This window comes from Dromaius novaehollandiae, chromosome 2, assembly GCF_036370855.1.
Source record: "Dromaius novaehollandiae isolate bDroNov1 chromosome 2, bDroNov1.hap1, whole genome shotgun sequence".
NCBI classification, from domain to species: Eukaryota; Metazoa; Chordata; class Aves; order Casuariiformes; family Dromaiidae; genus Dromaius; species Dromaius novaehollandiae.
In genome coordinates, this window is record NC_088099.1 from 61,040,809 (window position 1) to 61,056,140 (window position 15,332).

A 15,332-nucleotide genomic window follows, 5' to 3' on the forward strand; every position below is an offset into this window, starting at 1 on the left:
AAGGAGATGCTTGATGAGGGGACACTCCTAGTAACTGAGCAGGCTTGCAAGGTCTCACAACCATGACGCTGAGAGTGTGTGACACAGCACAGGGCAAAGGCCTAAGTTATCTCTTTGTAATTGCTTCAGATGCAGTGCAGATGGGCTAATATCCTCACAGTCTCTTCTCTCACACCATTTTCCTTTCATTACTGTAATACACAGAGAGGTCAGTATTAGCCTGTGCTTTCATATTCAGAACATGAAGAACTGCTTCATGTATTTGAGACAGCACATTATTAGGTCTCTTTTAGGCTCTGCAGGCTGCCTAATACAAAATTAATCTACACTGATATACTGCTGCCAAGTATACCAGTCACAGAGTTGTATGAGCCACTGCTCCTAGAGCCAGCAAGTGGAGTCAGGCTGCTCAGAGAAGTAACTTAGTTCCCTGTGTCACTACCTAATAGCAGTTCTGTGGATCAAAAAGATAAGATGACACCTCTCCAGATGTGTAGTAATCCAGCAGAGGCACGAGAAGTAGTAGCAAGGCTATAAAAAAAGGAACAAACAAACAACAAAAAAAAAAGTTAGCAACGCTGCATAGCAGATATGGTCAACTTAACTATCCAGAGTCAAGTGTTCACACTTCTTGCATGATAGCGATCAGAAAAATAGGCATAGAGTCAGCAACATAGGTGGTGCAGAAAGAAGCGTTTTTGTCTCAAGTTGCCTCTGGAGCTGAGTTGGTTACATATGAACTGAAAATTACAGGCCTGTAACAAAAGCACTGTGGATAACGTAAGTACCAGATAAATGCTGTTGCAAAGCATTGGTTTCCAACAATTTGCTGTTCTTCATTTAATTGGTGTTGTAGTAGCCTGTGACAAGTTGGAGAAATCAGTAACTAAGCAGCTAGTAGTAAGCAGAAGATTGCTGGGAAGAGAGCGACAGCCGGCTAACTTTTAGCAACCTTTCCAAGCAGCCAATAAAGCAATGGATTGACTTTTGTTTAGCCACATGAAAGCTTGCTCATTTTCAGCTACTTTCTAACATTGCATTTCAAATTCTGTGAAAAACTAGAGTTTTTCAAGTGATTCAGTGTCATCTGACAACTTTTAAAGCAGGAGATAGTTATCACTGAGGCTGAAGAAAAAGGGTTGACAAAAGGGGCACAGCAATCATTATTTATGAATAGAAAGACGAGAAATGAGTTTCAATTTTTTACTTTGGTGCTTGCTCATGAAATTCTGTTGGCATATTCCCTGGGATGTATGTGCCCAAGGGATGTGATGCAACAGTAAATAAAAGGGCAAGATCTGGAATCGGTATGGGTAATGAAGGAAGTTAGACAGGAGACAGCTTCACAACACGACAAAATTGGGAGCAAGAAGGGGAGAAACAAAAGCATCAAGACAGGGTCATCAGCTCTGCTTCAGAATACGCATTTGCTGATGTGAATTATTCTCCCTGCAAAAGCTAATGTTCTGTGCCCGGGTTTTTTATTTGGCCATTTGTTTTTACTGTTCTGGGCTCCTGAGTTTGTCTCCCTTCCTGGCCCTCTCTTTGGCAGCTGGCAGTAGTTATTTGAGGGCCAAACTGGACAGTGGTCATTAATGCAGGCACCACATTCTCTTCCTCAAGCTTTTTTGTACAAACCACAATCTATCAAAATACTGACATATTTGGCTAGCAGCGTTTTACTTTCAGACAGATAGGGCTATTTTTAAGCCCCTTGCTGAACCAGGGCCAGAGTATTTATATTCATTAAGGTAAAATCTAGGATTTGGAGTGGATCTCTCTCTCTAACAAGCATATCCACATGCCAGCTTACAAGAAGGACAGGGAAGAAGAACTTCTTTTTTGCGTTTTGCCTGCTTTTACCTTTCTGAAGGGCTGGTAGTAGCACTCAGTTGTGAGGTTGCTGGCAGCGAACCCGGAAAACTTGCTCAAAGTCTGGCTACTTTTTATGCAGAAGCCTGAAATTAAGCCACCTTTGAAGAGAAGTAGCATCAGATCATGTCAATATCTAAAACTTTCTATGCTTGGTTATTGCCCTCCATGACTAGGTGTGACTCTCTGTGTTGCCTTCTCAATCATTTTGATTTCCCTTTCCCACAAGATTAAAACCCATGATAACAGGAGAAAGGGTTTAATCCTTTACTTTGAGAGGCTGGTCTCTTAAACTACTCAGCAGCAATACTTGTAGGACCGAAGGCAAAAAGTACAGTTGGCTTTAGGCTTTGTGTCCATTTCCTTTAAGAAAGGCCATGCTTGTTATGATAAAGCCTAAGCAGGGCAATCTGCACACAGATTTTAAAACTCCTTCAAAGCTTTGTGTTTGTACAGATCTTTTTTTCCAGACTTCTAATTCCAATCATCTATCTCTTCATCTGCAGTAATGTCAGAGAAAATGTGTTTATAAGGTCAAAGAGGTTTGGATGAGCTGAAGAGATGTTATAGCAGTGGTATATTCAAGTGGTAGCAGGACTAAATGCTGTCAATGTCAGTATGCCAATTCCTGATTTACATCTATAATTGGTAGCTGAGTATAGTCCTATCCATTTTAAAGAGTAACCTTGTTTTTACAGTGTTCTGAAGTAAAATTTGTCAAACAATTCTCCTATTATGTTTTATTCATTTTTGAGGTGCATCCTATTTATGTGATAACATGGGAGAAAGATGAGTCTAGCTACTAGATTGCACTAGTCTATGGATAAATTATCAGCCGATTTTAAAAAAGTCTCATTTTGTTTTAAGCCCAAGTTTGTAGATGCATGGATGCTTGGAGGGAAAGGGAGGAGAGACAAAAATTCCCACTGGCATTCATTTTATAATCTAAAAAAAGCGGTAAGAAAAGTGGAAAATGCAGAGCTAGAAACTTACGAGGATAGAGGCTAGGCTTTGGTTTACCATCTTGCTTTTGGCAGGGCAAAAAACAAATGACCCGGCAACTGATCGTATTTTAACCATAAATTTGTCTGTTGGCTCAGTGGATTGGAAACTGAAAATGTTTGCTCCTTCAGTTATTTGAGCAATTGATTTAGATGTCACTGGGAGTAGAATCAAGTAGAGAAGAACGAGAATAAAGGGGAAAGAGCAAGAATGGACTGGACTGGACTGGTACAGAATAGAGTAGAGTAGAGTAGAACAGAACAGATTGGACAAACTACTGGTTTGGTAACCTGCAGCTTTTCTTTTCATGCAGGAAAGGCTGCTAATACCATTGCATAGTCAGTGAAAATATAAATAGTGCTAAACCTTGGCATGATCTTTCTAACTTCCTCTGTCCCAAGGGGACAAACAGGTCAAACAACACCCATTGCCATTGAAGCTGGAGAATATGCCTGTGCACCATGATGTGTCTTAAAAGAAATAATGCAGATTATGCACTTATCGGAAGAGACTGCTTTTGCTCGATAAAAATATAACCAGAATAATAAATGTAAATGAAAGCCAAAGAAATCACGTAATTATTCATCATTTGGGGAAAAAAAATAAAACCCTGACAGGAAGGGTTTCATCTGCAAAATTAATTTTCAGTCTCTGCTATTTATATACTTCTCTTGATAAATAGTTATGGATTGAATTGCTCTTGTGCTACTCATACGAAGACTATAGACATGTTTCCTTCCGTCCTATGAGTGTTTGAGCTTTCCACTGAGTCATGACCCTCCTTTTAGAACAGCCAATCAGCCCCATTCTGAGGCAGGACCTGTTGCTCCCTTGCTGCAGAGCACATCCATTTTTAGATGCAGCTGGAGTAATCCTCTTTGCTGCCACCCGATTCCCCAGATCCCATTGCCTCACCGCTCGCAGCAGCTGGCTTTCTCCACTTAACAAATGGGAGAGAAAGGACATTTTGCAGGTTCAACTGTTCTGCTAGAAACTCAGTAACGAAATCAGAAATGACAAGGTGAGCTCAGGAGAGACGAAGCTCTGAGTTGATTTTTGGCTAACCCTTTCATGTCATTCAGATTCCCAGAAAAAGCAGATTTGAATCTGTCATTAACTGGTTCTTTATTCTTCTCTGTCCTGCTTTGAGAGTTTCTTTTCAGGGCAGGAGAGCAGCCAGGGGGCAGAGGAAGAGGGAATGTAAGGGAAGGGTGGTTATCTTTATGTGATATTACATGACTGACCTTTGACAGTGCTGTCCCTGAAGAGATATGAAAATAAGTACTGTATCAAGAGGAAAACAAGAAGACCCTGGTTTGCTAACATATTGATATGCATAAATAATAATGTATGTTTAAGCTGTTCACTTACACCGAGACAATAGAATATAACAGGAGTGCTGTTCAGTTCAGTGTAGTTTGTTGTTTGCCTGCATCTGGACATACTGATGTCTTTCTGGTTTTGAAACTGGATATCTGTGAGCTTCCTAAAAATCTGACCAAGAAAGGTGGGCTCTCTTTCCAGTTCCACTAATTTCCATCCATTTCACTGAATTTTTAACACTTTTGCTCTTTAGAAGGAACCCGTTTTAGTTAGAAGAGGCCAAAATGCATTATTTTACAGCATTCTAGATTTAAGCCCGACTATTTCAAGGATCATTTTTCTCTAAAACCTAGGTTATGCCTACTGTTTATCCTGTAAAATGTGGATTGTCTTTAATGTCACAGTCACAACAGCAGAGCTAATTTTTCTGTTTTGCTAACTCTGAACTCATCTTTAGATATGTTGATATTCTCAGCAGGTTTTACACTGGACTTGCAGCCATTTGTTACTTTGTTGAAAGATTTAGAGCTAGTTTTATCTTGAAAATTGAAATCTAACCTATATTTTTATTCAGCCTGAAAGTGTGTAATTCAGCTTTGCTGTTATGCAGTGTTAATGCACTCTTCATCTGTTGACTTGGGGATTATTTTTCTTGTGTGTTGTCAAAGGATTTTTCTGCTAATAAGTCTGCATCTTGTGTAGCAATTCAGTTTAGGGTTTTTTTCTTGATTCAGGCCTGGATTAAGTAAATCAAGACACGACCATCATAATTTTAAATTAAGCAGTAATTTACATGCTTCCTTTCAAAAGGAAATATGCCACATTGTTGATGATGAATTGGTACCCTGCAGCCTAGCAAATACAATATTGCCATTGCTAGTATCAGGCCACGGATATTGTACTGAGTTTGCAAGGCCACAGGACTGAGGCTTCTCAGGATTGCTCTGTTTCAGCTTTTCTTGACCTGGCTGAAGTTCTGTTTTTGTTTGGTTTAACTGCAACTCTAATGAGGTGGCTGTGCCTATTTTGTTTTGCTGTTGCTCATGTTCATATGGTATAACCATAATATAATTTTTGCAGCGGTAGTAATAACAAGCAGTTACTCTGTGCAGAATGAGATATTGGTGACTCTAACATAAGGACGCAGCGTAGAGGAATACAGGTCCTGTATGATAGCAGGTACCTTGAAATGTGAGGGCACAGGGTGCGTGTAGAGGAGTACAACTATGGGATGAGAAGAGATGGGGCACAGGCTGGCACTGGGAACCCCACGGTTATAAGCAACTCCCCAGTGGTCAGTTAAAGAAATGCAGACCTGGAGCTGGGCAAAACCAGTTTCAAGGGTACCAAAGAGAACAAATAACATCCATAAAACTCACCATATGTAGTAAATTTGGATGTGATGTGGAGTTGCAGACCAACGTAGACAGAGCAGAGGTGTAAATATATGTTAGCAAACCTAAAAATGATGTCAAGCGTGATGAAGTCTTCTTCCATTGACATCATATTCCTCCCAGCAAAGGACTTGGGATACTGAGGACTACCCATAGCCCCTGACCCTGCTCAGACTGAAGCTGTGCTCCCAGTCCTGCTAAGGTTGGTGCCTTTGACCTTGGGGCCCAGGGGGCAGTGGAATGGTGAGCATAGCACCAGAGAAAGGGTAGCTGAAAGGAAGTGTGTGTAGAACAATTTCAACTGAGTTATTAGGATTACAGAGATGTTTTTCTGTAATAGTAAGATTCTCTGTTTTCTCTCTTTTTCTGTAAAAATTACAGCTAGACTAGTAATAATTATCTGATTAGACTGTTAAGATTGTATTTATACTAACAGGTTCTTAGTTTATGTATTGGGTGTGTTTCCATTTTGCCCATAAATGGAATTTCAGTGTAACAGAAAAGGACCCGACTCCCTTCAAGGTTCTGGTTAGACCTTTCAAAATAAGGTACAACTCAGTGTGAGAATCACTGTTTGTTTTGGTTTCTGGTTAACTTGTGATGATTGGAATATCTTTCCTTCTTTTCTCCGCTCATTTCATTGACAGATTTAGTTTCACAGTCTCTAAGAAGCTAGAGTTTAGAAACCCAACAGAGAATTTAGATTTCATGGGGCCAAATTCCAGATCTCCAGATGCAGATCTGAAACCTTGTCTCAAAGCCATGATTGTTGCTGTACAGTCACTCAAACTGCTCTGAATGGTGCATGTGTAGATTCCTCTTTCCCAGCATGAAAAAAGAAGAAAGGAGAAAAAACTTGATTTGTTGAGTATAATTGTATGGATAATCTCAATCCATTACTTTGTGGCACAGAGCAGTTTTCCATTCACACATCCATCTTCTCTGAAATAGGAAACTGTTCTTACATTTTATTCACATAATGGTTTTGATAGAAAATCTGTTTTGCTGCAGATGAGGGCCCTGCAGGTTTTTGGTCTATCGTAATACATAAGGGCTGCCTGACACTGCAGCATTCGTTCTCTAGTGCTATTGCCTAGCAGGGCTAAAAGCACTGATGTCTTTTACAGTTCTGCTATTGCCATTATCCATTTCAATGGGGTTTAAATGTAAAAGGAAAATTGATGGTGTTAAAGCATGAATTTCAATCATGCTAAGAAAGAAGATATTGATGGGAGCTTGCAAGGGAATTCTGGACAAAAATACTGCAAGGAAGAAGCTGAAAGGCTGATTGCTATGAGCCCTGTGACTCTGTGGTATCACGTTATGGTGCTACCACACGTAAAAAGATGTCTCTTGATTTTGCATAACTCAACAAGAGGTGCATTTGTCCCTTTCAGTACTATGGCAACTATCTCCTTCCCCCTCCCTCAGGTCAGACTTCATGGAAAATGTCTTGAAGTCTTTATTCAGCTTTTTACCTGGAATTTAAGTTATCCCTTCTCATTAGTCTCTGTTTGTAGTCTCAGTGATTTCTTGTGGCTGTGGACTATCCTGCTTGTAAAACTCATACCTCTGTAATTATACTACAGCATTCTGTCTGCGATGGAGTCTTTATGGAGCAGCAGAAGAGATGCTTTGTACCATAAAAATTGGAAAGAACACAGTAACTCAGGGTTAGCAAAGCTAATGAGAAGGAGGTAAGGCTGTTTTGCAGGGGCTTAATGAGTTGGATTTTAATTTCCACAGCAGTTAACCAGAGGTGTGAGCATCCTTGACACAAATTGAAAACAGAATCACAAAAGAGTTACGTGATCCCTTGAAGCACCTCTAGCACAACTACCACTGTGACCCCTGTCTGGATGCAGACAGACATCCATGAGAGAATTTCCTTTATTGCTGTGGGCAGCTGCTCCCTTGCCTGCCTCTGCAGACCCTGTATCCTAAGGCTTTCTGCCATTGGTCGCCACCCTTGCAACTTAGTGAGAAGCACAGTCCAATTTTGGGGATCTGCACATTTGTCTTGGGTTGCAAACAACTGAAAAAGCTTGCCTGGAATCGTGATTTATTTAGATTCATGCTTCCATGACAGCAGCATGCCCTGTGCCTGTTTAATCTGTTTAAGTCAAATTTAAACACTAAGCAAACTTAAAACGAAGACAGATTTAGTACAACAGAGCTGTGATCTTGATTAGAGAATTATAAATGAGGTTACAAATAAGAAAATAAAATTAGGTGGTGGTGTTTCAGACTACACTGTACAGTGAAAGTCCTCCTTATCTTCTGTGGTGTTTTTACTAGCTGGAGGGGGGAAGGGGAAAGGAGGGGATGGTGTATCTCTGAGCACCTCCTTTTCTTTCCTGCCTTCAAAACAGAAGCCCTCTGCCTTCCTCAGCTTAATGTCTCCAAGCCTACTGCATCTGTTAATAAGCCTATCCCTCCTAGGTTGAGCAGCTTTCTTATAGACCAGAACATTTTCCCAAACTCCTGCAAGTCTTTCTTAATCATATCCCATAAGCATAGAGTTTTGTAATGTTCAGCTACTTTTAGACATTAATTATTACATAATAATTATTAATAAGATGGAATAATAACTTAGCATTTAGTGTCTTCCTTCTAAATAAAATCCTTTCCTGTCTTACTGGTTTGATATACCTGCTGTCAGAGCAGGTCTGTATTTTAAGTCGTATTCCCATTTTCTTCCATCTAGTGTTTGTTCAGCCTAAGCCAAGAGAAAAATGACTGTAGGATCCATATGTTGAAACCATTTGAAGAAAGGAGTATGACAATGTGCCAAAGAAACATGTGTTTGCAATATAAAACCATCCTTATTTTTACATCATTGACATATACTTTGAGGCATTCCCATACACTGAGGCTCCTGGCAAGCAACAACAGCAGTGGTGTGTACAGTGGGATTGTATTCACAGTTTCCTTAGGCAGCCCCTTTCTTATCAAGTGATAGCATTTTATGATAAAAATTATTATATATGTTTAGCAGAACATTCCCATTGTCCTCTTATTATAATGTCTTTTTTTCCCTGGAAATGATTTAGGATGAATGTATACCATAAAAAAATGCAAGCACTTCAGAGATTTTTATCGTTATAGGAGTTTGTTATGCATAGTCTTTGAAAATGTTCCTCTCAAGCTGCAAGTTTTCCCATTCAGCCTGCACTGTTTTTATTTATCCTCTCCAAGTAGTATCTGCAGCCAAGGCTTTCTGCAGAGAGTCAAATCACAGCGTTTCAAAAGAAATGTTAAATCTTTCCTTAATGACGAACCTCTTCAGTAGACTAGACATAGCACTAAATAAAAATTGATTGACTTTGTTTCAACAAAATCGAGACATGAATGTTAATACGGACCCCATCAGCCTATGTGGTCCTGTAGTTGTAATTGGTAGCAGTAGTTAGTCCTCCTTGCGAGTGTGCTGTAGTGCTGGTTAGAAGTCTTAGCCATATACCAGGACCCTGTTGGATAAAACCACAAGCAATACCAGCTCGAAAGGCTTTTCCAAACTGCATTTTACCTTAGAAAAGCTAAGAAAATGAAATTTTATCCTGTAATTATATAAAGAGGCATGGTCAGATACAACTGAAAATCTCATAAAGAAACATTTAATATAAAGGAAAAACCTGTGCTTTGGTTATTCAGCTTTGTGGTTAAGAATTTAACCCAGAGACTCCCAGCACTGCAGATTGACTCTGTGTTAGACTACATATAATGCTGGGATGTTTGTAGGATAAATAAACAAGTCATAAATGAAATACTACAAAACAAACAGCTTGTTTCATATAGCAGCTCCCACTCTTATTTGTTTTATTGCATTAATAATAACAATAGATTTTACTGCAGTGCACTGCAGTAGTTTACACACGCTTTAGTTAAGGGAGTAGGGTCCTGTCATGCTAGGACTACACACAACAAAATAAAAATACGATGCCTTCAGCAAAGCCCTAGTCAATGTGCTAGTGAATGTGATTATTTAAGACCGGGCAGCTAACCTGGAGGCCTCGAGCCGCGTGGGGCTTGCCGACGGCTTGAGCACTGCTGGAGCGCGGGGCTTGCGCGCAGCGCCTGGCGGCAGGAGCATGCCGGCGGGAGGGCTGGTGCGTGACAACAGAGCCGGCCGTGACCGTGCTGGTCGGCGGTGCCGCTGCATGCTCACCCTGCTCACGCTCGCTGAGGCAGCGAGGTTGCTGGGGAGCCTTCCTCCCCGAACGGTGTTTTGTCTCCCTTAGCACTTGGGTTTTGGAGCAGGTTCCTTGCTGTTGCCGCTCTCCCGTAGATGAAGACATATGGCTTCCTACAGCCAGCAAGTTTCACACCTCCCTCCTGAGCGCTTAAAATTAAACACATGTAATTATTTAACTACTATTATTCACCTTCATTAATTATTTACTGGATTACAGCACACTTTTTGATACCTTGCACTGAGTTCCTAGGGCCTAATCTGATTCCTTTGCTATTAATTAGATTAGCAATATGTTGACAATATATGTAGACCCCCAAAATACATGGCCACCTTTCCCACTTCTGCTCTCACTTCTGTTGTGTCCCACATGGTTAAACTGTGTGGAAGCTGAATATAGCTCTGCAGGTCATATGTTCCACATATTTTAGGTTTATAACTTCGGTAATATTCAGAGCATGTAAAGTGAGGAGACTAAAATATTTATTTAATTTATGAAGAGCTTTATGCATTTCTACAAAGTTATTCAACATTAGGTCTTTAACAAGGATTGCATGAATATATTCTTGACTTTTTTCCTAAGCTCTGTTTATTTCATGTGAGTTAATTCAGCAAGTGGAACAAAACTTTTTTTAGGTCTGCTGATGTCCAGCGTATCTCAAACTCGCAGGAGCAGGCGGTGGAGAGGTGCAATTACATTTGCGAGTGGGAAAGTGTATACAGTGTTTGTATTAATATTTGGCATGTTAATCCAGATTCCATCTGGATCCCATGCTCCAAGTGAGACAACAGCCAAATCACACGTGCACTTACACCGTAACCAACCCTAATATGTGAAAACAGAATTCTAGGCATGTTTATCTGTGTTGCCAAACCACTGGGTATGTTTTCAGAGAAAGACTTTGTAATTAATTAACAGATATTTTTTGCCCAAGCTCTTTTATGATATTAAGATTATTGGCATTTTTTTAGAAATCATTATTAATATTCAGTCTGGATATTACCGGTTTGTCTAAATAGGGTAAATAGTAATACATGCCAAATGATATTTTCATTGAAAACCATCTGACATAGCCTGATTAACTCACAGAGTTATATATCTCAGTGTGTTACAAACATGCCTTTCCACTGCACCAAGCCCATTTGGTCGGCTTTTCACCACCACCATGTGTGCCTCCACACCCACAGTCTCAGTTACAGCTTTCCTCCTGGGATTCATTAAAATAAGATGGAAAGCTGCTTCTTTGTTCAAACCCACTCATTCTGCATTCTTGAGAGAGGCAGAGTTAAAGGGAGGGGATGGAACAGAAATGTGGAAGGAAATAGTATTTATGTATTGAAACCTAAAGCCTTATTCTATTAATTCAGATGTTCAATTTCAATTTGAATAGACATTAAGAGATTACACAAATTATAACGCTTCTGACTGCTGGATGTGGGCCAGTGTTGTTATATAACCACTGTTAAAGCTTCTGGAGCTTCAGTATGTTCATTTGTATTCAGCCAGTGCTACCCAAAGAAATAATTGTGTTATCATCTAGTTTGGTAATCAAATAATGGAAAACTGATCTTAGGGAGTTTGGGCTGGAATGGGAAGTAGTTTCTTACTGTGTTTGTTAGTTGGAATACTAAACACTCAGCTATGGTGAGTTAAGGAGTGATACTTTAATGAATTTCTGAATCCGGATACATATGCATTCTGGTGAAAGTAGAATTAGCTGTTTCACCCTCTCGTTGGACTTACCATATCATCTATACCTTACGATTTTTTTTCGTTGTCACATAACAACACTCCCTTGCACAGAATGTTGACTGCCTTGCTAGCAAAAGGATTGCTATAATCCTTGAATATTATTAATAATTGAGTTTCTCCACTGGAAATGTATTAGGGGGCTGTGTGGTATATATTCATTCTGTCCATATTGCTTAACTTCATTTATCAAATTGTTTTCTGTGCTATATATTAATAGATTTGTAACAAACGTGGCTGCATTTTCAGGAGAAATGGATGCAGTTGTATAGAGTAAATTTGAAGGCAGATAAATTATACACAAGGCAGTGTATGAATATGAAATGTGCCTGAGGTGACATAGTCACCAAGTCAGTGTTTTGCCCATGTGCTTGATCTCCCATGTCTTCAGTGCTACTCCTACATGCTTAGAGTTCTGGAGTAACTTTACTGTATTGAAGCCTTCTCTCAACAACATGTTTATATATGACTGAATATCATAAATTAGGAACTTGAAAATATATGAACTGTTAATGCATTCTTAACTTTTTGAAACCTAACAGGCCGCCTCCATCAAAACAAAAAGTAGATAGTAGAATCAAGGGTGTATTTTTTTTTCACTGTAGACAGTACTGAAACATATATTGACATTAAAAGCTTCAAATTTTTGACAGCTTCCAGGGAGCACTGAAATGTGTATATTTTCTGTCTATCCCATCTCCATAGGGAACTACTGGAATGCTGCTTCTTTCATTACTTCCTCCTCCTACCTGCACTTCTCCACGTTCCAAGGGGAAACCAGCGCCGACATCTCTTTCTACTTCAAAACATCAGCCTCCGACGGAGTGTTTCTTGAGAACCTGGGGAACACGGACTTCATCAAACTGGAGCTGAAATGTAAGTATGTGCTTTCCAGCACTTCTCTTGCAACCTGGAGCAGGTTTGTGTCAGATAATAGATTTGAAGAAATGTGTATCGTTCAGCAAAGTGCATAAGCTCAGTAAATTCAGGAGAAAAACCTCCCAGTCAAGCCATTTGGATTGTTTTCAAGCTGCCTTACATGGGAAGAGCACTTTAAGTGCACTTGTGGTTTTTATCAAGAGGAGAAATAGCAAGAAAGATGGAACTTGTAACATCGGGTATAAAAATGACAGAGATCTCAAAGAATTTTTCAAAATTATATACCAAATTTATTTCTTTGAAGTGTGCGTCTGCAGCTGTTTGTGTTTTTGTATTTTATCCCACAGTTGTTTGGCAAATGTGTGGGGGGGGTCAGGGAGGGAAGGAGGCCGTACTAATCAGTACTGAAAGGAGCCAGAGAGCTGAAAACTTGCGGGTGATGTTTAAAATCCCTGAAAAGTTTCATAGCAATAAATCTTAATTCACATTATCTGTTAATGAAATCGCTGATCCAAAAAAAAGAGGCCGTAATGCTATCAGGAGGCAAGTTAGTTAGTTTTATTATTTAAACCATTTTGAATAGCCCAAGGGCAAATGTTGAGAAGAAGGTGCCAAAATTCTCAGCAGTATCAGAATTCTGCCTAGTGAAATCGAAGCAGTTGCATTAGGGGGATAAGTGTTTTATGTCTCCTTTGTTCTCCCTCGATCCAGTTTGCCGTGACATAAATGGGAGCAGTGACAAGATGGCTGTAATCTGTGCAGATGTTATTGCAGCCCTCTAGTGGCCCATTAAAACACCACAATTTCATGAACGCTGCAAACTCCCTCCCTGCACTCCAGCGCCGTTAAAACAAGTTTTGGTTCTGTTCACTGCAAGGAGCTGCTCGTGGAGCGCAAGGTCGTAGCTCTAAATATTTATGCACAAAAGCGAGCATCCAAAGTCACTAATACTGATAGAGAAGAAATTCTTTGCATATCCCAAATAATCTATTTTTTATGCAGATACAGTGCAGTTTACGTGCACATGTTCAAAACGAAATGGCTTTTCAATGCTTTCTGAAGTCTGAACACACAAACTAGAGTGCGGGAATTTAGAAAACACTAGCAAGCTCTTTTGAAATGTAACTAAATTTGCCTTCTGGGTAAAAATAAAGTACCAAGTTCCAAGTGGGTAGCAGCTTCTTTCAGTCTTTCCAAAAGATGATGTTGCTAATCCCAATTTTCTGTAATCCACAACTCGGTGCAAATCAAAATAGGTCTTATTGGATGAGAGGGAATAGGTTTGTTTATAAATGGGCTCGGTCCTTTAATAATAAAGTGGCTATTATTTTTTTTTATGTCAATGAGGATTTCAGCAGTGCTTAACTCAGTTGAGGTGGGCGTCTCCAGAGCTCCTTATTCTTCTCCTGTATGGAAGGTGTCCTCAACCACATCAGATATCAGCCCAGCCATGCTCTTAACTTGGTGTAAAACTGATAATAGCAGTGAATAAAGGTGACTCGAAGGTGACTAATTCTTTTGAACTTGACAGTTTAAATAATACTCATGCTCAAGCAAGTCACTGAGTAGATACACCAGTTGAAAAAAAGCATGTAAGAGTCTGCTTAATGCATCCTTGCCCAGATCATTAACTTTAAGGCTATGCTTAAAACCTGCAGATTTTGCTGTGGCTTGGCATATGCCTCAATTCAAGTACAACCTCACGTCCTGAATCTAAGCTTTAAATTATAAATTCTCATACAAATTACTGCAGAAATTGAAACATATCTGCAAAAACAGTCTATAAAGGTCAAACATACTATTGCTGTGTAATAAACTCTTGATTAAAACTATGCTGACTGTGTCTTCTAAGAAGTATGGAACAGTTCATTTGAATACAGTTGTATTCACTGTACCCTTTCTTTCCAGTTTCCTGCAAACTAGACTTGAAATTTCCTGAGCTTCAGAAAATAAAGAGAAAATTTTTAAGACTGGAATGTTCTACCAGTCACACCTCAAAAAATTACACGTTTATTTAAAGGATTTTAAATGGAGATTTCATATTCATTTTTTTTAATTCTAATCTTCATTTATGTTTTGTTGGTATTTGTTTGAATGAAAAGCAAAATTTCTGGATATCAGAAGTTACTTACATGGCTTACTATAGACTTTTCTGCTTACTAAAAGCATTTGCTTCCCCTTGCAGAAGTGCCATAAAAATTAATATGTGATTTTTTTTTGTTTCTTAATAGAAAAATAAGTAAAGTCAGTATAGTAATTGCAGAATTACCCTTAAAACCTGAAGAAGGTTTCCTTTGGCAAATGCTTTCTAGCTAACCCGTCAAATTCTTTAGTAGAACCGCTACCACCAATTTAATATTAAAGGTTTTTGCGCAATGGCTGTTATTGCATTTATTGGAAGATGCCACAGACTTGTCTTCTTTTCTTTAGCAGTGGGTGTGGTGCTGTTGTCTGTTCTTTGCCTTCTTATGTATGTACAATTCCTATTGAAGAGTGGCTTCTTACAAAAGCTTTACTTGATTTCTTTAAATTTTACAACCACAAAAGGCAAATGTTGAAATCAGTGTTCTAGAGGCAGGCAGTTCAAATTCTTTTTTCTGCTTCCCTTGCCTATGAAATACCTGTATATGCCTGTAATATATGGTTAGGAAAGCATGAGTTTAGCACTATAGACCAGGAATTGAGAGCTTTAAAAGTATCCAGTATTTTAATTGGCTTGCTGTACTTGGTAAATAAATCAGGGAAACAAATCATTTGGTCTATGAAGAATCTTAAATTCAAGTCTTTGGAAAGGGGTTTCCTAATGCATGGTTTATTCTGAGCACAAGCGTTGTCACTAGGAACGCTCATTAAAATATTTTATTGGTGTGCTGTCCTGGAGCTTCTTAAGGTCTAATAACTTCACAGATTATTTTCTAAT

At 39.2% G+C, this 15,332-nt stretch overlaps 1 protein-coding gene across 1 annotated transcript in view; it reads left to right on the plus strand.

The window, feature by feature from the left end:
• Positions 1 to 15,332, plus strand: part of CNTNAP2 (contactin associated protein 2) — a 1,147,482-nt gene that overhangs the window by 1,001,360 nt on the left and 130,790 nt on the right. The window contains exon 16 of the mRNA XM_064506638.1: positions 12,239 to 12,409. Within this exon, the coding sequence (XP_064362708.1) occupies positions 12,239 to 12,409 (171 nt within the window). The remainder of the gene's footprint in view (positions 1 to 12,238; positions 12,410 to 15,332) is intronic.